General features: G+C 41.9%; 1 protein-coding gene across 1 annotated transcript in view; it reads right to left on the bottom strand.

The window, feature by feature from the left end:
- DSCAM (DS cell adhesion molecule) overlaps nucleotides 1–23,494 on the bottom strand; it is a 472,610-nt gene that overhangs the window by 9,460 nt on the left and 439,656 nt on the right. The window contains exons 30-32 of the mRNA XM_066545552.1: nucleotides 21,191–21,340; nucleotides 16,718–16,915; nucleotides 12,113–12,415 (exon numbers count right to left, since the gene is read on the bottom strand). Of these exons, the coding sequence (XP_066401649.1) occupies nucleotides 12,113–12,415; nucleotides 16,718–16,915; nucleotides 21,191–21,340 (651 nt within the window). The remainder of the gene's footprint in view (nucleotides 1–12,112; nucleotides 12,416–16,717; nucleotides 16,916–21,190; nucleotides 21,341–23,494) is intronic.

The following is a 23,494-nucleotide window of genomic DNA, read 5'->3' as shown; positions in this document are numbered from 1 at the left end:
CCCAGTGGCTGGGAAAACTTGGAAAACTGTGCTGGAAACCTCAGTGAGGTGCCCCTGGTTAGCAAAGCTGGATTTTTAAAACTCATTTGCTGCTCCTGGGTGCAGTGAACAGAAGCTGCTCAATTACACATCATTTCAGCTGGGGGTGAAATCGATGGTGGCTCCATGGAAACAGGATTATTCCTGAGATGTGTTGGGAGCCTGGAGTCAGCACAGAGGCTGGACAGGTGAGGAGGTTTCAGGGGTCACTGGAACCAGCAGGAGCTGCTCTGTTGACCTCTCCAGGTGTGAGAAATGAATTTTTAAAGGACTCTCAAAACCTGACTGAAAGGTCACAAAGTCTTGTACATCTGTATGCAAGCTCTGAGATAAGGTGTGCTGATAAGGAAGGCCATGGAATGGAGATGACATGCTTGGGAAAGAGATTGAACTAGAAACAAGTTTCAAAAGATTGCCTTGCAAAAAGACCAGATATTTTGGAGAATTAGAACTGTGAAAGATGCATTGTAGCAAGACCACATGGGGTAAAATAATTGGTGAACTATTATTTGTAAGGTGCTACTAATAGGACCTGAAAGCAGGGCTGGATCTGTTCTTGTCTGGATGGAAACCCCTGCTGCTGGTTACCTTGGGCTGGCTGACAGCAAAAAATCACCCACACTGTGTCCCAACACTGTGAAGGTGAAATTATTTGGCATTTTCAAAATAATAGGTGGTGTTAGAAGTATTAGCAGCAGCATTGTGTGGCAAAAGCTAACAGGCTGAAATACATTTACAGGGTATTGGAACCAGGAAATAGGGTGGCTTCGGATAGAATGGTGTTAAATTTACATCTATTCTGTCTCACCCTTCTATGAGACTGATAATGGAATAAAGTCTTTTAAAATCCCTCTCAGTTTCCCAGTCTCTGTAGAGCTGGGATTTTCCAACATCAGGCTCTGAGCCATTCCTGTGAATTCAGGGATAAACCTGACCATGCCACAGCAACAGGAGAGCAAAAACGCTGCTCACAGAGCTGGGCAGGTCAGGCTGCAGCAGGGAAACCAACATCAGCAGTGCCCTGCTCCCTGCTGAGTTAGTGGGGATTTCTGTAGGAATTTCTGTCCCTCACTCTCCCCAGGTCCCTCAGTCTGAATCCCCTGAGTGGTGCTGACGAGGTGCAGCATTGCCTTTCTGTTAATTCATCCCCTGGGACCAGGGGTTCTCACAGCTCCCACATTTAAATTAGGGATGCTGAGCATTTCCATGCTGAAATCCACCTGCAGAGCTGTGCTTTAAAGGGCAGCACATAAAGCTCTTCCATGGATGGCACAGACCATCATTACCATCAGATTAGGACTGTTAAAAACTAAAGTTTTTTTTTCTCTAGTGATATGATTTCCTGCTTAAATTTCCAAGAAGAGCACAAGCACGACCTTTCTTGCAGGTAAGATCTGGTTTCCATTTTCAGGTGTGGTAGTGCCAGCTCTCCTGTAGGGCTCAGATTACACTCAGGTCCTCTTGGCACAGGGGACAACAGAGCCTGACTTAATTAAATCAGGAATGGCTGTAAATGTCTGCAAGGACCTTAAAGCAGGGCTGGATCTGTTCTTGTCTGGATGGAAAGCCCAGCCTTGAGCTGACTGACAGCAAAAACCACCCACACTGTGTCCCAACACTGTGAAGGAGAAATTATTTGGCATTTTCAAAATTAAAAATCTAGTTTTTTATAGAAGTGAGGTTCAAGTTAGGGACACTTAACAAAGGTGTTCTAAAATATCTGTTGTGTTAATTGAAGTGGGCACAGCATCTTTGCCTTGAATTGGAAACTTTGCTGGTAGTTTCAACAATTTAATATTAAAGTTATGACTGTAAGAACATGAAAGTAGGTGAAAATTTACTGCTAAATGGAATCCTTGCTTAAGGCATAAAACCTCTTCAGTAACTACAGCTCAATCAAATGTGTCTAAAGCTACAGACAACATGGGTAGTCTTTGTGGTCCATATATATATATACATATATATATATACATACATACATATATATACATATATATATATATACATACATACATATATATGGACCACAAAGCAAATAATCTACTTTAGAAAACAAAAATTATATTAAAATTTTTTTTTAAAACCTCACTATTAATAAGAAAGATCATGTTGCTAATCAGAAGATAGGACACTGGCATCCTAGGGGGGAGGGAGGGGGTTTCCTTAATGTGCAAATTTCAGTCTAGAAAAAATAGAAAAAAATCCCCCAAGAGTATCCTGAACCAGCACAGTCTGGGATGCTGTTTTTTTTTTTTTCCAAAGTCAGTGTTAATTTTGAAATCAAAATAAAGAATACATTAGGAAGCTCCAGGAAAAGGTAATTTTTTTTGCTACACATTCCTCACAGTGTCTTTGAGGAATTGGTACCACTTGTTTCTCTCCTCTAATTAAAAAATCTCTTCCCAGCACCCCTATCACTGATTCAGAGGTGACAATTGTAAAAATAATTTACATTACTTTAATCACAGACTCACAGAAGGGTTTGAGTTGGATGTTAAAGATCATTTAGTTTCAAATCCTTCCACTCTCCCAGGCTGTTCCAAGCCCAGTCCAGCCTGGCTGTGAGCACATCCAGGGATGAGGCAGCCTCAGCTTTCCTGGAAAACCTGTTCCAGTGCCCCCAATGACTTGAATTTATGTTGCAGACATCTCCTATAGTACCTAAAATGAGACTTCCACATCACAATTGCACAGAAACCTTGTAACTGAACAGCTGTCCTATTTAAACTCAAGATTCACACTGATATTGTTTTCCTTTCTGATCACAGAATATTTCAGCTTCTGATCTGAACCTGTTTAAGTTCATTTTTATTGTACTGGCGTGGTTAAAAAACTTGCAGGGTGAACCTTCCTGTCTGCAAATCCACCAGAATAAAAACCAAAGCCAATGATATCAAGTATGTAGTCACATCAAATGAAATGCAGAATTAAATGGTTCTCATCCCTGCAGAACATTCAGCTTTTCTCAGCTGAAGGAGCAAAAGCTGCTGATACTCCGCAGAAATAAAACCTGAGAGAAGATAAAGGCAATTTCCTCTCATCACTGATGTGCCATTTCTAGGATAAGCAGCAAATGGCACAGTCTGACTTTCTGTGATGTGCCCCTGCTTTTCCAACAGAAAATAAAGAGAAGGTGTTCCGTGCACAGAAGGATTTAATATGGAAACATTAGAGATGCTCATCTAGGGGAGCAATTTCAGTATATACATAAGTATATGTACAAATTAACAGTCATGCTAAGAGTATTTACTGCTGTTAAAAGTGTAGGCAAGAAGGTTTTTTCCCCACTCTGTGCCTCTCCTTCTGTTTTTCCACCTGCTTATTTTGATTTGTCTCCTTATGTACTTCTCTCTAAACTGGATCTTGGTCTCCCACTGTAGAGTCAGGATGGGGATTTCTCTGTTCTGTATACACATCATACACAATATGTGTATATATATTCATATTTTTTCATATCTATTCCATTTCAAATATTTCATATATATATTTCATATATATATATATATATATGAAATATATATTCTGTATTTCAAACCAGACAGTGCAAATATAAAACCAGAACAGAAAACAACCCTTATCTCAGCCTTTGTGTGCTTTGCTTTGTGATTTCTGAACAACAACAACAACAACAAAAAGATACATAGATTCCTCTGCATCTTCAAGAAATTCATTTTTGGATCTGGAAACAATGGAATTAATGGAATTATTCTCCATTTTCAGTCAGGATAAAATAACAGGCATGGGGGAAGGAGGCTAAAGGAGAGCTGTCAAGAGTCCCAGCCTTTGCTGAATCCCCTGTGGCCAAATTTGTGTTGAATTCAGTCACAGCCAGTGGAGCTCTGTCTGCAGGTTTCCAACAAAAACCCACTCCCTAAATGGACTCCAATCCCTGTGTTAGAGAGAAAGAGCTCCTTCACCCCTGAACTCACAGGGCAGAGAAAAAGAGTTCACATCTTGGGGCTGACACTGGAAAAATACTGTGCCTTCCATTGCTGCCTGATTCTTATTTTTCTCATTATGCTAAGCAGCTTATTTTTAGCTGCACTGACTGAATTCTGGAAAAGAAGATTTGTTTCTTGACTTGGGTGTTTCAAACAACATTTAGGCACTGCAGGTGATATCCAGACTGCATTTAAGGGACCCTTGTAAATCTTTTCATAAATTACTTGCACTCTTTAGCTCAAGGCTTGTCTACATGTTAAGGCTTTGCTGTTCAATCATCAGGATTAGTCAAAACAGCGAGAAACTTCTGAATTGGGTCAAAAATGCTAATGAAAGTATTTGAAAAACTGAGAGAACCTGATCATTCAGCAAAGCTGGAGAGGTTAAATCAGTGTTTTTTCCTAGTTAATATGCAGTAGCTTTAAGGGATAGACATGGGCTGCTGGACTGAGGGGGCCAGCTGTAAAAACCCAAAAAGTGCCCAAATGTGGATGGTGAGGGCTTGGTGGAGAGCAGGCCTGGCCTGGCCTTGGGCTGGTGTTAAAAGGCAATTTCAGCTGGCCAAATCTCCTCTGGGACATGGGGGCCAAGGAGAAGGGCTGGAAAATGGAGAGGAGAGAAATGCTCTTGTCCACCAGGCAAGAACACAAGGACAGCAGGAGGAAAATCCCAGGAAAGCACCCAGGTTCCCTAGGGAGAGTGGGGTGTCCCTGAAATCTTCATAGCTGTGAAATCAGTCCTTGGAAAATCCTTTTTTTCAGAGTTTGCCTCTCCAAAAATGCCATTTGTCCCCACTCATAAGCAGGCTTCTTTCCAAACTGGTTCCTTTCACCAGCTGAAAGTTTGTGGAGGAAGTTCTGAGATATAAAATCTTGGGATGCTTTAAACGGATTTCCAAATCTACTAGAGATCCCTGAGAGACATTTCTTCTCTGGGATCATATTTGGGATGCTTTTGTCCTTCATGTGATCTCTCCCCACTTTTGAGGAGGTGGGGTAGTCAAAAATGACCCTAAACTTGTTTTGTGACATCAGGTAGAGAAATTCCTGGTCCAAGTCAAACAATCCCTTAAGGGAAATGTCAAATATAATCAAAGGTTCTTTTTACTGCTGATTAACAAAAGAGAAAAATATAATTTGATTTTGCAGTACCCCTGTGGGAAAGGAAGTTCCTGCAAACTGAAAGAAATTAAAATTTTCTAGATATTTCCCATTCAAGCCCTCATCTGATGTTATTCCTTCCAAGCATGAACTCCATTGCCAGGGGATGCAAGTAAGTGGTCTGTCCACAAAAGAACCCCAGACATAAATAGTACTTGGGATGCAAAAATATCAAAATATTTCCCAGTTAATAGTGGTTCTTTTCTCCAGCACAATAATTTAGGAGTAAAGAGAAGAAAAAAACCCCAACAGGCTTCTTGGCTGAGGCTATTACTGAGATTTAAAATTATAATAATGGGAATCTATTTTTAATAAACTGCTCCAGCAATGTTTATTGCAGTGAAGAATAATTGTTATGATAACTCAATTTGTGATTATTATTCTTAAAACAGAAAAAAGGAACATTATTATAAAACTCCTTGAACCTCTACAATTATCTTCCATTTTTCTACATTACAGACTCTTTGATGGCACAGTGGGAGGTAGGAAGAGAGTGCATTTCTTTCCAATTTCTGTCCCTTTTTTGGAGGATGAGGGACTGACTCATTTGTCAACCTCACAGGTAAACTTGGGTTTACAATTGTTGAAATTTATGAATATTTATAGGAAAAATTGCCTCGGTTTTGCTCTGCTTAAATGATTCCTTGAGGACCTGATCTTACTAACCAAGCTGGTGGTTAATGACAGCTGTGGGGAGGAGAACAATGATCCAAACCCCAAATTTCTGGGAGTTTTGATGCTGAGAAAGAAGCAATGAAAACAATGTGTTGCCACCATTTTTACAGCATGAAGGATTTTAACACTGCACAGGAGCTGAGAGGACCCACTTTTGTAAAGGATGGGATTTATCCCACAGCTTTAAAATCCTGCTGTGCTGTTTTCACTGCTTCAATTCTCTCTTTTAAGGTGCCTCCTGGGACACCTGACTATTCTGATGGCTTCTTGAAAAATGTCACCATCTACAGGAGGTCACATTCAAGGTGTGGGCAGATGAGGTCTGACAGTCCACAAAACAGCCCACGTTTTTGTGCAGCCCACAACACCTCATGTGCAGGTCTGCATCCATCCCTGCACTTTTGGGGAGCTGTGCAGGGGCTGCTGTCAGGCAGCAATTCCAGTTTGCTTGGCAGTTTGTAATGTGATCCTACAAAAGGGAAAATGGCGGTGGTGTCAATGATGAGGCATGAGCTACAAATAATCACAGAATCTCAGAATGGTTTGGGTTGGTTGAAGATCCTCCAGTGCCACCCCCTGCCATGGCAGGGACACCTCCCACTGTCCCAGGCTGCTCCAAGCCCCAATGTCCAACCTGGCCTTGGGCACTGCCAGGGATCCAGGGGCAGCCACAGCTGCTCTGGACAATCTGTTTTAATCTTATTTTTTCAATCTTTTTTATCTTTTTCCAAAAATCTGCTTGGGGTGTTGTGAAGATCAGAACACAAGGATGTGTGAGACATGCTTTCAAAACACCAAATGTTGGAATGAATTAAAAAATGTCTTACTTCCACGTTCCATTTCCTGTAGCTATGACTTTTGAAACCTCAGAGAAATTCCTGAAGTTTTTTTTTTCTTTTTAATTGAAGACTGTTTAAAAAATGTTTTCCTTATACTTGAAAGTTTTGTCCTGGTGTGAGGACAACATCTACAGCTGCTTGTGCCATCAGTTGAAGTGTGCTCCTGTCTAGGAGAGCTGGTTGATATTCAAGGATCACCTTCTCCAAGCTCAGCGAGCAGAAGCTCAGGCAAAAATTCTGGGAGGCCTCTATGGATGAAGAAAAAGCTCCTGGCAAAACTCAGACATGGAGAGGGAGTTCCCAAGAGGGTGGAAGCAGGCAAGAAAAAACCCAGAGGGAATACAGAGACATTGTCCAAACATTCAGAAATGGGGTTAGGAAAGCCCAAGCCCAGCTGAAGTTGAATCTGTCCAGGGATGTCAAAGATGGAAAGAAAAGGGAAAGGGGAAAGGGGAGGAAAGGGGAGGAAAGGGGAGGAAAGGGGAGGAAAGGGGAGGAAAGGGGAGGAAAGGGGAGGAAAGGGGAGGAAAGGGGAGGAAAGGGGAGGAAAGGGGAGGAAAGGGGAGGAAAGGGGAGGAAAGGGGAGGAAAGGGGAGGAAAGGAAAGGAAAGGAAAGGAAAGGAAAGGAAAGGAAAGGAAAGGAAAGGAAAGGAAAGGAAAGGAAAGGAAAGGAAAGGAAAGGAAAGGAAAGGAAAGGAAAGGAAAGGAAAGGAAAGGAAAGGAAAGGAAAGGAAAGGAAAGGAAAGGAAAGGGGGTCTTCTGAAAGTTTCTGGTGACAACAGGAAGGCCAAGGAAACTGTGGCCCCACTGCTGATTGGAACCTGGTGACACAGGACATGGAAGAGGCTGAGACCCTGAATGCCTTGCTGGCCTCAACCTCCCCTGGCCAGAGCAGCCTTCAGGAATCCCAGGTCCAAGAGATCAGTGGAACGGTCTGGAGCAACAGACTCAGCCCTGGTGGGCAAGGATCAGGTCAGGGAATGCTTAAGCAAACTGGATGTGTGTAAATGCATGGACTTTGATGAAATGTGCCCACAGGGGCTGAGGGAACTGGCAGATGCCATGGAGGGCCCTGTCAATAGCCTTTGAGTGATCATGGGATTAGCAGAAGGGCCTCAAGACTGGAGAAAAGCAAATGCCACTCCTGTCTGAGAGAAGGACAAAAAGGAGGATGCAGGAACCAAGAAGCCTCTGAACTTCATCTCCATCCCAGGAATTCACCAGCAAACTCCTGAGAGTTACCTTCTGAGAATTAATTTTCAGCTTTGCCATTGGGTGGATTCATTTCCAAAGTCCCCATTTATCAAAATAAGTTTTTCTCACAGTCTTTCTTCAGACTGTCTTATAAGTGCTGGGAATTATTTTGAAAAACAGGTATTGTAAACCCTCAAAACTTTAGTGCACCCATAAGATGCAACAGGCAGCAGTTTGGAAAGGGAGGACAGAAATTAGGTAGAAGAGGCAGAAGAGGCAGAAGTGATTGAAAGTGACATTTTCCCAGGAAAATTAAACTGGCTGAGAAGAAAAGCAAAGCACCATGAAAACAGGTGAAAGTTCTCTTGAAAGAAAAGATTTACTTCAAGGAAGAATAAAGGTGTGCTGAAGCAGCACAGTGATTTATCTCAAATGTTCTTGTCTACTGAAACCAAATACCTGCAGTTTTTTTATTTCTTCACCATGTCCTTAAATGGAGAATGACTTTGATTAATTGTATTTGAATTACAAATTACCTCTGGCAAATTTCTGAAGTGGTGGGTAAAAGAAGAAAGATGCCCAGTAAGTGTTTCCTCACTGACTTGAAAATTAAAATATTGGTCTGTCTGCTACTGATGAAAGTTCTTTCTATCCATATGTTTTGTTTAAAACCCTTCATAAAGTGACCTTTAATAATGCATTATTCAATATTTATGGGCCAACATTCAAATTGCCCCACTGGAACACTCAAGTATTCTTTCAAGGTAATGAAGCTAATTATTAATTTTGTAATATATTTAATTTTCCTTGCTGCAAAGGAAAGCTAAAGCTAATCAAGAAAAGTAAGGAAAAAAAGTAAAGCCATTAAAAATAACAGAGCTAAACATGACTACAAGTCTGTAAATCACTGGAGGGGCCCTAAGGTTGTTTCAACCCTGGAAGATTTTTTACTCAAGCACAGAGATCAAATTTTGGTTCTATCTTCCCTCAAGAAAACCAGCTTTATATGGAATACATTAGAATATTTCCAAACACTAAATATGCAAAAGTAATGCACTTGGAACATGAAAGGAAAGATACCAAGATATTTGTTAAAGAAATGATAAAAAAAAATCTGTTGACTGCTTGGAAGGAAAGAGTTCAGTTTTGACTTAGCTGTGACTGCAGATGCTTCCCTTTAGCAGAGCAGGGACAAATATTTATCTTACTCCTTTGGAGCTAGAAATGAAAAATATTCCTGTCTTTATCTATTTCTACAGCTCCTGGGTTTGTGGTTCTACCCTGTGACTACACAGAAATCAGCAATTTCTCCCACTACTTTATTTCTTACTTATTTTCCCTCTTATCTATCTGATTTCCTGACACACTAATTTCCTGCCTGGAGTATTATAACTGTCTCTCTTCTGCTTGGGCTTTTTCTTCCCACATTTTTCTTTTAGCTTTCTCCAGCCCAACCCTTGATGCTTTCTTTTCAGTGTTCCTGCTTTTGAATGGCCCTTCTTGATCCCACTGCCTCCCTTCCATTCCTCTGTCCTCACAGCCACTGCTTGTTATGGTGAATATTGAACAAAAGACCCTCCAGAGATCATTCAGTACTCTTTTTCACATAGATCAGCACCTCTGATTACTTTCTGTGGATCTGAGTAGCAGCACTCACACTGGCAAAATTGTAGAATAAAATAAAATATACAAAATAAAATTAAATAATACAAAATAAAAGAAATCATGTTTTCAGAAAGCAAACAAATATAATTATTCCTTTTTCCCATTTGAATCCTACTCTGCTGTGTCATATCCTGTATCCTGTAACAAAGGCTGACAAATCTTCTGAGATTTTATAACCTGCTTGATCTCAGAGTACCACAAATAACCTGCCTGTGCTGTTGGGAACTAAAGAATCAGTAGAAACACCATGTTTGTGATCTGGAAATGTGATTGAGCCCAAGAGTTGGATGTACCTCAAGTACCTTTGTGGGAAAGTTAGGATTTCTGTATAACTGATTATATGATTAAGTATTAGTTGTTTATTGTTTATATTATATACATTTATAGATTTTATAAATTATTAAGCATACATTTTTTGATTGGTGTCTTTGTTTTGTTGATTTGTTTTTTGTCTGCATTTTTTTGGAGTATATGGTTATAGTTTAGGTGTTTTATAGTTTTTTGTTATTTAGTTTTTGTGGTCTTGATATTTGGTTTCTTAGTATTTTCTTTTTTAATTTAGTACAATTTATGTATTATAATTTTTATTAGATTTTATCATTTTATTAAATTTTATTATTTTTATATTATTTAATTTTATTATATTTTTAATTTAGTACAATTTGTTTATTATAATTTAGTACAATTTTTCAGTAGCTTTGATGAATTCTGGAGGCTTTGATAACAAATTTAGAAGCAGGCTGGTGCACACTATGGCTTAACCCTTGTAAATACATTTCAACATACCTTCAGGCAGGAAGGAGCTGAAACCTTAATTTTCTTCTTTTTTTTTGTTCCCTCCTGATTTAGATATCCCAAGTTTGATATTAGGTGATGTCAAAGAGAGGAGTGGAACTGCTCCAGGACATCACAAAAGGGTGGTTACAAGTCTGACAAGCCACAAGGCAGAAGGGACAAGCTCATCTCCTGCAATCTGTCTTTATCAGCATTTAATGAGAGCCAACTTTGGCTCCCAAGCACGAAGCAGAACAGTGAGACAGGGTTTATTAGAGGCTGGTTGGAGCTGGAGATGGGCAGATGCACCCACATATGGTCTTATTTATCCCAGGAGGGTGAATGGCCTGATGGCTGCAAGTGTGAGGAGTGGATTTGATGGCTCAGCCAGCCTCTTCCTGCTCCTAAATGCCCACATTTTCTGTATATGGGAGAATATGCTCACATGTTCCATTAGCTGGGGTTAGGATTTTAGCTTTTATATTTATCATATATTTGTAATCCTGAAATTCTTCAGTGTGTAACTCTAAACTCCATACACAGTGTGAGCTGCTGCTTTCCCATTTTGGGTAGACACAACAATTCCTCTCCAGGCCTGGGAATCCAGGACACCTCACTGTCTTGAGCTCCAAGAAATGTAGACAAAAGTGAGGTGAGGAGGAGCAAACTTTCTTACCTGAAGCTGTAATTGGAAGATTAACCCCCAATATGCAAATGGACCAAATTTCTAAAAGTGTGAAAACCTGTGACCCATCATCCATTTTGGGTGTAGCCCCTGGGGGGCTTTGTCTGCCCAAAATGTACCTGAAGGCCTATCAATAAAAATAACTGCTTTTTACTCCCTTAATTTTGTCTGACCTCTGTTTTTAGGTAGCCCAAAAAGACATCAGCACAAACCCAAGCTGTGGCATTCACATTCTCTGAAAAAATCCTCTTTGCCCAGGACTTTTCTCCTGGAAAGCTGAGAAGCCTCAGCGAAAAGGAAAACAATTCTTATCTCATTTGCTTCTCCTGTGTTGTGCTCATGTGGAATGTGTTTGGGGATTGTTTACCCACAGGTGATTGTTCCATTGGATTCTGCTGTGAGTTGTTTTCACTCTTTGGCCAGTCAGAGCCAAGCTGTGTCAGGACTCTGGCGAGAGTAATGAGTTTTCATTATTATCTTTTTAGCCTTCTGTAAGTAGCCTTTCTATATTCTTTAGTATAGTATAGTATTCTTTAATATAACATAGTATAATAAAGTAATAAATTAGCCTTCTGATTGGATTCTGGTGTGAATTATTTTGACTCTGGCCAATCAGTGCCAAGCTGTGTCAGGACTCTGGAAAGAGTCACAAGTTTTCGTTATTATCTTTTTAGCATTCAGTTAAGTACCTTTTCTCTATTTTTTAGTATAGTGTAGTATTCTTTAATATAATATAGCATTATAAAGTAATAAATTAGGCATCTGATTGGATTCTGGTGTGAGCTGTTCTAACTCTTCTGGTGTGAGTTGTTTTTACTCTTTGGCCAACCAGTGCCAAGCTGTGTCAAGACTCTGGAGAGAGTCACAAGTTTTCATTATTATCTTTTTAGCATTCAGTATCTTTTCTGTATTCTTTGGTATAGTATAGCATTCTTTAATATAATATAGTATAATAAAGTAATAAATTAGCCTCTGAGGACATGGAGTCAGATGCATCATTCCTGGCATCCCTGCAAATACAACACCCCAGCCACATCTGTGACTAGTCACAGGAGATACTGCGATCCACCCTCTTCCCAGCCTGGATGTGGTGCCAAACCCTCCCTGAGATGCCCCAAACACTCTCCCTGCTGCCTCACCTGGGCGATGTGCCTTGGGAACTGCCATGTTCATCACCCTCCCTCCGTCCTGAGGCTTGGGGGGGGAGGCAGTGAACCTGCAGATGCCCGACTCGGAGGGCGTGCTGGACGTCAGGCTGTCCGTGTAGTCGTTGGTCCCTGCCGTGAGCTGCTCCGAGGACGTGTCTGATATGAAGCACTCTGTGATGGTGAACTTGGCGTGCCTCAGCTGCTCTTCCATCTTGGCGTGCTCGTAGGCCCTGGCCAGCTCTTCGTAGGTGGAGGAGGCACTTTCTGTGGAGACCATGCTGCTCCTCGCCCGGTCTGAGCGGCAGGAACGGGATAACGGGAGAGAGAAAACATATGCACAGTCTGGTTTTAGGTGGAAAGGCACGAGCTTGATATTTCAGAGTAAAGCAGAGAGCCCTTGAAATTATCAAGGTGATTTAAATGAATCTGCTTCAAATGCCTGCACAAGTGTTACTTTAGTCAGGAACTCGACAATTATAGATAATCTAAAGTGAAGCTTTATCCTGTGAGCAGCTTAATGTGCCTTAGCATTATATTCATGTTTTTTTTATAAAAAACAACCTTTACTACATGAAAAATATTACCTTTTCACCCAAAAATGATTTCTCTAAATCTGAAATGCCTTTGAAAGGTTTCAAACCCACAAACCAGATTTTGCAAAATAAGAAACAGCTTTTTTACATTAGCTTTTTAATGCATCTCAGAAATATTTCACTGGGGCTATGTACAGGTGAGAAAGGAAAGTCTTTTTGTCCTGTTTCCATCATACATATATATTTTTTCTTTTTTTTTGGAAAGTGCTGAGAACAAAGGTCAAATAGGAAGGCAGTAGCTCTCAGATATTATCTCTCTAGACACCAGGTAAAACACAAACTCATTTCATTCAGAACAAAGGTCTTCAGAAAGCAATATTTGGCAACTACAGCCTGCAGTCATCCAGTTGCCTTTTTTCAGTGCTGCTGAAGCTAATGAGGGAATTCATATTTGACACACAGGTTATTATGACCTACAAGCTGTTCTTTTCTGCTGATGAGTTTCTGAGAATATCAATATTTCTTAAACAACACTGTTATTGAAGATGTAAATGCCTACTGATACATTAAAAAGCACTCTGGAAATGCAGGGCTCATTTCTGCAGGGACAGAATTGCTGGGCTGTTGCACCCATGGTGTTTCTACTCCAGTGGGCTGTAAGAGCAGAGAACTTTGAAAAGTTCCTTGGGCAGAAGTCATGTTTCATCACAAGATCCGTGCAATTTCAGACATTGTTGGTGATGTTCAATAAACAGGCACAGTGTAATAGCTAATTCATAAAAATGGACCTCCTGCAGCAGCCAGAGGCAAGCGTTGTCATTATTGCAAATCTTTATCTTTTTTATTGTGTGCCTGCACCCCTGCATCAGTTTTCATTGTGCACTAAGAATGATACTCCTGCCACTTTTGAACACGACCATCCATTATTTAAAATGACAACTACTTCTGCTCTAACTTGCTTAAGATTTGGAGCTGACCAGAACTTAACAGGGTTTCTTTTGATTTTTCTTTCTTTTTGCCTTTTTTTTTTCTTTCCACCCACGGGAAACATCATTCTGTTTTTCACATTTGATTTGTACAGCAGACCTCAGTGATGTCTCCCCATATTTCTGGTCAGCTGGAAACTCCCAGGAGGCAGCAGCTGACCAGTGCCACGGAGCAGTGCGTGTGAATATCGCGGTCATGCAAAGGTCACAGCTTGGTCCATTGAAGCTCAGGACCTGCAGCTTCCCATATCCCCATGCCAAGAGGGAGAATATTCCAGAATCAATCTGTCTAAACACCTACTTTAGATTTGATGGAAGTTTATCCAAGCCCAGGGTGAACTTTATGAAACTTCTTGGACTTCATGAATACAGATTGATCAGGAAATTTCTAATGGCCTCTAGTTAGAACATCAGAACTTGGTCACAGCTAGGAACTGCTGCCAGGCATTTCTCCTAAGCTCAAAAGCTGCTGCTTTGGAAGCCTAGAATTGTTTTGATAAGTGCTAAATTTTGCCAAATATCAACTCCATCAACCAGCTCCTGAAATCTGAACTCCAGATTGGAGAAGTGATCAAATGTGCACATTAGCTCAATTGATTCTTGAACACATAATTTGGCTACATATGTTTATTTGAAAGTTTTAAACTTCTGAAGCACTTAAATTAAATGGACTCTACTCTTTTCCCAGAAACCAAGTGGTGTAATAGAGCTGCTTTTTGGCACAAGAAAAGCTTCCTTGATCTAAAGCTTGCTATCCCTCACATAAATCACCGTGAGCTCAAAGGTAGACACAGAGTAGAAAAGTAGGCTTGTTAAAATATAGATTATAAAGTCTGTTTACATAATTGGATGTAGTTTATCTACTAAACCACACAGTAAATTTAATTTCTACCCTTTGCCACGCATATTGGAAAATATCCTCGGGTGACAACAGGTTGGAACACATCCAAATGCACCTGCAATCTGGAGTGTCTACAGAAGGGATTTCTGAGAGGAGATTTTCTATTTATATTTAGATTTGTATATTTAATAACCTTAAAAATTTATGATAGTTCTACTTGAAGGTTGTCAGCTGGCTGGAGGAATCTAGTGACTGCCATAACCCCATGGAGAAAACATGGGGGTTTAAGAGGGTGAATTTGAAACATTGAGAACTCCAGGCTGTAAATCACTAAATATGAGTGAAGTCAGATACTTGTTCTCATACAGAAAACAAACCAGTCATATTGGTCTTTATGGTGAAAGGCCACTCACATCCACTGCTTTGTAGCTCTAACACATCATGAACACCCTTCTCCTAAAATCAGAGACAATTGGCAATTCCTTCTGAGGAATCCAGAGCAAACCTGTCCTCACTGTGGTCAGAGTTCCCTTTGAGAAATATTTTACCTTACTTCTTTTTTAATCTTTATTAGATTTACTTCATGATTGATCTTCTAGTTAATAATTTAATAATTTATTTGCCTTTTTTGTTGCTTTTTCAGCATAAGACAGTGGAGAAAGATTTTTTTCCAGTTGCATTTATAATGTGAAGGCATCAAGAAGACATGAGGGCTGCAGGCAGAATATGTGTTCAGTGTCTCCCCACTTGTCTTCTAGAGGAATAAACCCCATGCTGTTCCTCAGGAAAATCCTGGCCAGCTGCTACAGAATTCAGTGGTATGAATGGATTTTTACTTGGACTCTAATTCCAGAGTTTTCCTTCTTTTTTTTTCCCTCTCTTCTCTTTCCCACTGAGAATGAACATATTACATATATTACATGAATGGGAAAATAAAAATACTAATCTGAAGGTTGTTCAAATCCTAAAATCATTCCAAATATGAGTCAAGGATATTCTTGCTGATTAATATTGTCCATTCCTAGTCAAACTCTCCTACTTTTGTTTTTTAGTTTAGGAAGCTACAGGAAAATTTACCACCTTGTCTTTCAAAGGATGTGTGTGCAAGGAGGACCCAGAGGCACAATATTTGTTGTCATTATCACTACAAGCATTTTTGGCATCCCTTGTAAATAACCTACAGAAAAATCCATCCTGGCAAGGGAAGAACAACAACATCTGAGCTCCAAACAAGGCACACCCAGGAACAGAACAGGTGGGCACAGGCTGCCCACACAGGAGGTGTAGCTCCCACCCTTGGGGACATTCAGAATCCATCTGGGGATGTTCCTGAGCCACCAGCCCTTGCTGACCCTGCTTTCAGCAGAGGGACTGGAATGACCAGGGCCCAGGTGTCCCTCTGGACCTCAACTCTGATCCTGTGACTTGGGAGGATCCTGTCAGCAATGGGAATGAGCAGCTGCTGGGATCCTGTCAGCAATGGGAATACCAGGAGCTGCTGGGATCCTGTCAGCAATGGGAATGCCAGGAGCTGCTGGGATCCTGTCAGCAATGGGAAGGAGCAGCTGCTGGGATCCTGTCAGCAATGGGAATACCAGGAGCTGCTGGGATCCTGTCAGCAATGGGAATGCCAGGAGCTGCTGGGATCCTGTCAGCAATGGGAATACCAGGAGCTGCTGGGATCCTGTCAGCAATGGGAATACCAGGAGCTGCTGGGATCCTGTCAGCAATGGGATGCCAGGAGCTGCTGGGATCCTGTCAGCAATGGGAATGCCAGGAGCTGCTGGGATCCTGTCAGCAATGGGAATGAGCAGCTGTGGGATCCTGTCAGCAATGGGAATGAGCAGCTGCTGGGATCCTGTCAGCAATGGGAATGAGCAGCTGTGGGATCCTGTCAGCAATGGGAATACCAGGAGCTGCTGGGATCCTGTCAGCAATGGGATGCCAGGAGCTGCTGGGATCTGTCAGCAATGGGAATACCAGGAGCTGCTGGGATCCTGTCAGCAATGGGATGCCAGGAGCTGCTGGGATCTGTCAGCAATGGGAATACCAGGAGCTGCTGGGATCCTGTCAGCAATGGGATGCCAGGAGCTGCTGGGATCCTGTCAGCAATGGGAATGCCAGGAGCTGCTGGGATCTGTCAGCAATGGGATCCCAGGAGCTGCTGGGATCCTGTCAGCAATGGGAATACCAGGAGCTGCTGTCCGTGTGTCCCTGCAGGGAGGCCTGTCCGTACCTGTGTCCTGCGAGGGGCTGACACTGTAGCTGTCACTTTCCTTGTCCACGGATCCTGCTGGCCTGGGCGTGGGCAGCCTCCAGTCTGTGGTGAGGGTGTGGGCTGATATGGTGGGGTGGGGTCTGTTGAGGGTCCACTGGCTGGCGTAGCGGTTGCGCGCGGTGGGGCCGGTTTTGGCACTCCTCCTCGTGGTGGGATCTGTGGGGGATGGCACAGAGGGGTGGGAAGGAAACCAGCCCTGTCAGAATCACAGAATGTCCTGAGCTGGAAGGGACCCACAGGGATCATCCAGTCCAAGCCCTGGCCCTGCAGACACCCCCCAACAATCCCACCCTGGGCGTTCCTGGAGTGGTGTCCAAACACTCCTGGAGCTCTGACAGCCTCAGGGCCATGACCATTCATCCAACTCCTCTGGGCGAAGAAAATCCACCTTCTCCTAAAATCCAACCCAATCCTTCCCTGACACAGCTCCAAACATTTCACAGAATCACAGAATAATGAGGTTGGAAGAGACCTCTGAGATCATCGAGTCCAACCCATGCCCTAACACCTCAACCAGACTATAGCACCCAGTGCCATGGATGGGCTTTTTTAAACACATCCAGAGATAGTGATTCTACCACCTCCCTGGGAAGAGCATTCCAATACTTTATTATTCTTTTGGTGAAAAACTTTTTCCTAATATCCAGCCTATACCTTCCCTTCCTCCTGTCCTGTCCCTGGTCAGCAGAGAGATCAGCGCCTTCACTTCCCCATTCCAGAAGGGGATGGCCACTGAAATAATCTTTGTGAATAAAACCCAAACTCAAGACATTCTTTTTGGGGAAAAAAATGAAGTGCTAATGCTGATCATTACCAAACTGCTGATGCTTTTCTAGAACTACTCTCTTTCTAATGAAACTACATTTTATCAAGGGTGGAACTGAAGAGCTGAAGGCCCCATCATTCTTCCACTGACACATTCATTATCCCTTTACTCCAAGAAAGGCAGTTCTCCAGCACCAAAACCACTCTGAGAACTGAAAGAGCACAAGGCAAGTAGATCTGGTCAGGGATTTCACACCACACCTCAAGTGAAGTGCAAATTATCAGCATAGATGTGCCCACAGAAACACTCTGCACCTGCTGTCAGTTTTGAAATAGATGTGCTCAGAAATGTGGGGCTATAATTCCCTCTTCTGGACACACTGTTGCTATATTACAGTATTGATCAGCTACAGATTTCCTATTTTAATAAGTGGCCAAGACATAAACCAGAAGCTGTAATAGTGCCATCAGAGTTTCAGTGAGAACAGGTTCATAAAGAATTGACTGCTTTGGAACAATTAGTAAATTAATACAATTTCTCAAACTTTAAAAATCATCTGCTACTGGTTTAAGGTCAGCAATGTTGTACTTTTTAAATTAACTTAGAGATAATATAGTGACCAAGATTGTAAAAGCAAAGTATGTGCCAAAATTGACCTCCTTGAACTTATTAATAAAGAACTCTGCCCTGAAAGTGAGTCTAACAAAGCAAGGGCAAGAGAAAAATCATTATGTGGCAAATAGAGAATGACTACATCAGCACTGAAGGATTTCTCTTCAAAGCTTCTGAAAGGATATCACTAACAATAGAAAGGGTGTTAGAAATGAAAAATTCAAATCTATTCAAAATGTTCTTTGACATTCAAATGGTGAAGTTGTCAGTCTTTGTGGTAAGAGACTTTAGCAGAAGAAATGGAAAAAGAAATGGAAAAGCAATGCCCAGATAATGATACTGAGCACTGCTTCTGCCTAAGCATTCCCAGGGAGAATTTGTATTCTGCTGCTTCAAAGAAACACAGCATTTATTTACAAATAATGGTCTGATCCTTCCCTCATTCAAAGGAGAATGTGGGAATCCATAAAATCAGAGGCTTTTGGGAAAGCTGCAAAAGGCAGGCCCCATAGACAGCAGAACTGTGATCAGAGCTAAGCAGCAGCCATGAGATTGTTCAGCAAAAAATTGTGTAAGAAGTAGAAAAGTAAGGACAAATAGAACAATGGTCTGTGTATTAATGCTTGTCTAGAATAACTCCCTAAGCTACAGAAAAGTTTATCTAGTGAGATATTAGGAAGTTTTAAGCTTAATAATGGAGCTCTGTGCATTGTGTTTCAAGGCTTACAAGCAGGTATAGTATTTGAAATAAGCAAGCAGTGTTTAACCAAAGGTACCTGTGCTTATAGTGGTTGGTTGGAACTACTGCCAATGTGCTTTTGCTTTGTGTGATTGGTCAGAAAACTTATAAAGTGAGTTGTAACATTAAGTTCTAAGTCTGCTGCCTGAGATGTGAGCTGGTGGCATCTCCCATTGTCATAACCATGGAATGAGACTGATGCTGATGGCTCAAGATGCCTTCCTAGCAGTCTCACCCTGTTTGTAATTTGTACATAGCCCCCAGCTGGCCACAGAGAACGTGGAGAACAGGAGGAAAGTGCTGGTGAGAACAGCTCCTGGCACGGTGCTGGGGCTGCCTGGTCTGGAGAAGAGAAGCTTTGGGGGAATGCCATCAATGTATGGAAATACCTGAGGGGCAAGAGGACAAGAGAGGACAAGAGCCAAGTTTCTGTCAGTGGTGCCCAGTGAGAAGACCAAGGGCAATGGCCACAAGGAGAAACTTGGGAGCTTCATCCTGAACACCAGGAAACACTTTAATGTGAGGGGGACTGAGCTGCCCACACAGGAGGTGGAGCTCCCATTCAGAAGGCATCTGGGGCTGTTCCTGAGTTTAGGATCTGTGTCCAGCCCTTGCTGACCCCGCTTTCAGCAGAGGGGCTGGACTGACCAGTGCCCAGATGTCCCTCTGGACCTCACCCTCTGATCCTGTGACTTGGGAGGATCCTGTCAGCAATGGGAATGAGCTGGGAGAGCCTCTGCCAGCCCACAGGAGCTCAGTCCATGTCCTGATGAGGAGGACTGAGCTGTGCCTCTGTGAGGGGCTGTGCAGCACAGGCACAGCAATTCCAGAGCTGGCAGTGGGATGGCAACACAGCTGGTGCCCTGGTTATGCCAGCTCTGCTGTCAAACACACCTGGAGAGAGCTGAGGTCAGCAAGGCAAAGGTTCACAGAGCAGCTCTTCCATAAATCAATAAATAAGGACAAGGGAAGGACTTCAAATACGCTGTAAAGGAATATTTGTCACTCAGTGAATGTGAGTGGGCTCAGACAGGAGGGTCCATAACCTCTGAGCCCCCAGCTGGGCTCTGCTCTCCTCTTCACAGCACAAGTGGTGGCTCTAGGCAAAATCCCATCACCCAGCCTGCAGCAGAGCTGGATTAGTGCCTTAAATCCAGAGAACATTACCTGGAAGTCCTTGACCCAGCCCTGTGCACTGCTGTAATCAGATCTGTACTGCTTAATAAAAGTGCTAGTGGATTTTTATTTCCAAGCAGGGCTGGACACAGATCATATTCTTACACATGAGTTAAATCCACATTTAATTTGAAGGAATTCTCTCCCTGGCTGCAGAGGAATCAAGCACAGAGCTGCACACAAAGAGGCATTAAAAAGGAAGGTGCTATAAAATTCTGTGGTATGACACAGGTTTTGGGGTGATGCTTCTTTCCTTATTAGAAAATCTAATCCTCAAGGAATGACCTGAAAAAAGATGAAAGGGCTAAAAAAGCACCAAGGCCAGGACTACAACACCTCTTATTTAAAAGATTGTGGTGGAAATGGATTTTTCAAATTATCTGTATTCTAGCAACTGAGCTTTCAGCCTTCATGTTCACCAAACTCAGCAAGTAAACTCTGAAACAATCAGAGGACAGAAATAATCTAAGAGATTTCAGAAGCTGCACGCTACAGTGAACTATATTTTGGTAAAATTTCTAACTCATAGCTAATCATTCAACCTAGTATTTTTTTTACCATTTACATAGATATGGAATGTATTCATGAGAGGAATGAGAAAAATGGATTGCATCAGTATATTAATTTATGATAGTATTTTAATCACTAGAAGAACAACTTGGCATGAATATATCTGGGAAAAGTAATTTACCATAATAACTAAAGCCAGAAATACAACTTTTTCAGAAAAAGTAATGAGAATTGCTTTTTTTTTTGCCTGATGGAGAGGTAGGAGGAAAGTTGCTTTTGAAATACAATAAAGATTGATCACAAAGAGAAAAAAAAAGTGTATTACACACTAAGAGCCATTAAGGTAATTTACCCAATAAATTCTGGAAATTAAAATCTAGCATGCATTTGCTTTAATGAAGGCCAGGTATGAATTATTTCAAATTACACCTCTATTTCAGATACATATGCAATTTCCCCCATATTGAATCACTAAGTGCAAGAGTTTAAAAAATGTCCTCTGCTGACCTAAAAAGATTTCTCTCCACTCTCAGACAGAAAGATGAGGATGCAAATACAGGAGCAGAGCATTTATTTTGTTAAGAGCTTTCTCCTCTTTAAATAAAAATCTGTTTTTTGATGTGCTTACTTGTTCCTGGCCGGGCATCAGAGACATCCACCAGTGGCCCTGTGGCTTGTGACACCGACTGGTAATGGACAGTGTGGGTGACAGTCAGGGACTTCTGCTTGGACGTCTCTCCAAAGTCAGCATCAGTGAGCAGAACCGTGGACCTGTCATCTGCGAGCAGGAAAATAATCAGATAATGAGCACAGAATGTTGGGTTTAACTCCATCAGAGCTTTGCAGTGAGTCCCCAGGTGTCCGCAGCCCAGGGACATCGTGGGCAGAGCAGCTCCCTGCCACTGTCACATTTTCTGAAAAATCCCCTTGCCCAGGATTTCTTCTCCTGGGAAGCTGAGAAGCCTCAGAAAAGAATGAAAACAATAATTATCTGATTGCTTTGGAATGTGGTCTGGAGATCATTTACCAACAGGTGCATCTTTGATTGGTTCCATGTGAATTGGTTTTACTTAATGACCAATCACGGCCAGCTGTGTCAGACTCTCTGAGTCAGTCACAAGTTTTTATTATTCATTCTTGTAAAACCTTCTGATGTCTCTCTTTCTTTAGTGTAGTTTTATTATAGTATTCTTTACTAGAATATAATATCATAAAATAATAATCAGCCTTCTAAGAACATGGAGTCAGGTTCTCATTTCTCCCCTCGTCCTGGGGACCCTCACAAACACCACAATTGGTGACCCCAGTGTGTGGAGTTGAAGGACAGCTCTCTGCAGGGCCCAAGGGGCTTTGAAGGGAGGGAGACTCTGGGTTTGAACTTAAATCACATACAAAACTAAAGAATAACTTTAATTTTTCCTGGTGATTTCACCTTAGGGATGTGCAGCTGGGGCAGACAAACACCCCCACAAAGAGCTGATTTTTGTGTCATCATTTGTGGCCCCAATTCCTTCATTCCCATCCTTTGAACATTGCCCTCTTCCCCTTCACTTTCAGAGGGCTCAGATGAGCTTTTCAACATCATATTTCAACATCATATGTTGTTGATGTTTTCAACAACATATTCCATTTATTTCTTTTTATCAGCATGATTAGCAATATCCTCAGTGTAACCACCCCTATCATCCCAAAAGGAGGTTGTTAGGGGGTGCTGCTAACCAACCCTCTCTCCCCTCTTTCTGCAGAGACAGAAAATTGCAGAAGGGATGACCCTGACCCAGGACTGGCTTTTTATGCAGCTTCAAATAAAAGTGTGAGGTTAAGCCTGACCTTGGGAAGGAAGGAAAAGGTGAGCACTAACCTTTCCTGCTGTGTGGTTCTGCTTCTATTTCTTCCCTGTGGGGTAGGATATATTCAACAAATGTCTACACAGACCTCGATCATTGCAGTGCTATACAGCATTTGCTTCCTTTTATTTTTTTTTCCAGTTGTTATCTCTGTATCATATTTTTTTTTGCTCCAAGGAAGAATTTAGTCCACTTGATCATGGATGGTTTAATAGCAATAAATCTTTCACTGCCTTTGTGCTTGCAGAACAACTATTTGGTGTGCTATCAGACTTGCTTTTGCATTCTTTACAGTCTTTTTATCCATTCAGAATTGCAAGAAAAGCCTCAAGGATTTCCTGCTGGGCTGTGCTATATAGTTTTGTAATGTGTTCTAAGGAACTGGCAGCAGCAGGACTTCTGGGCATTTACTAGTCAGCAGAGGTTGATCCACTTCTTTTAAGCATTCCTGGTTTTTGTTTTGGATTTTTTTTTTTTAAAAACTTGACAAGACACCATTAGGGTGAACAGTTCTGCACAATAACAGAACACACATTTTTTTACCCAAAGAAGGCTATAAATAGAATAACATTAGGAATCAAATCACTCCATCTCTGGCAAAAAGATGAGCTCTTATTCAGGTTGGGAATAAAGCCTCTTGGCAGCAAACTCTGTCAAACCCTGCCAAAACCCCTGCTTATTCTGGGTGGAAGCTGCCTCTTAGCAGGGCCCTGATGGCATTGCTGCAGTTCAGGCTCTAAGAGTATTTCCACTGGAACCCCCCCTGCTCAGCAGCTGCCACTCAAAAGTTAAAGGTGTCTTTAGGATGAAGCCTGGCACAAGGGGCAGACTTTGGGAAGCTCAGATAATGATTTTAGAAAGTCTGTAGGTCTGAACAGGAGGTGCAGAGATGCTGCTCTCAGCTTGCTGAATTTCCTCTCTGGCCACGCCATCCCTGGATGCTGTTACGTTGTCAGCTTCTTCTACACAGATTTTTATCCAAAAAATGTAAAGTTAGAAGTCTAACAAGGTCAGTCAGGAGTCACAGTGTGTGCTCATACAGTCACGACATCAGGCTGCATTTCTATTCTGAGTTTCCAGATATT

Source organism: Molothrus aeneus, chromosome 2, assembly GCF_037042795.1.
Source record: "Molothrus aeneus isolate 106 chromosome 2, BPBGC_Maene_1.0, whole genome shotgun sequence".
Taxonomy (NCBI): Eukaryota; Metazoa; Chordata; class Aves; order Passeriformes; family Icteridae; genus Molothrus; species Molothrus aeneus.
This window is presented reverse-complemented; position numbering and strand designations above follow the sequence as displayed.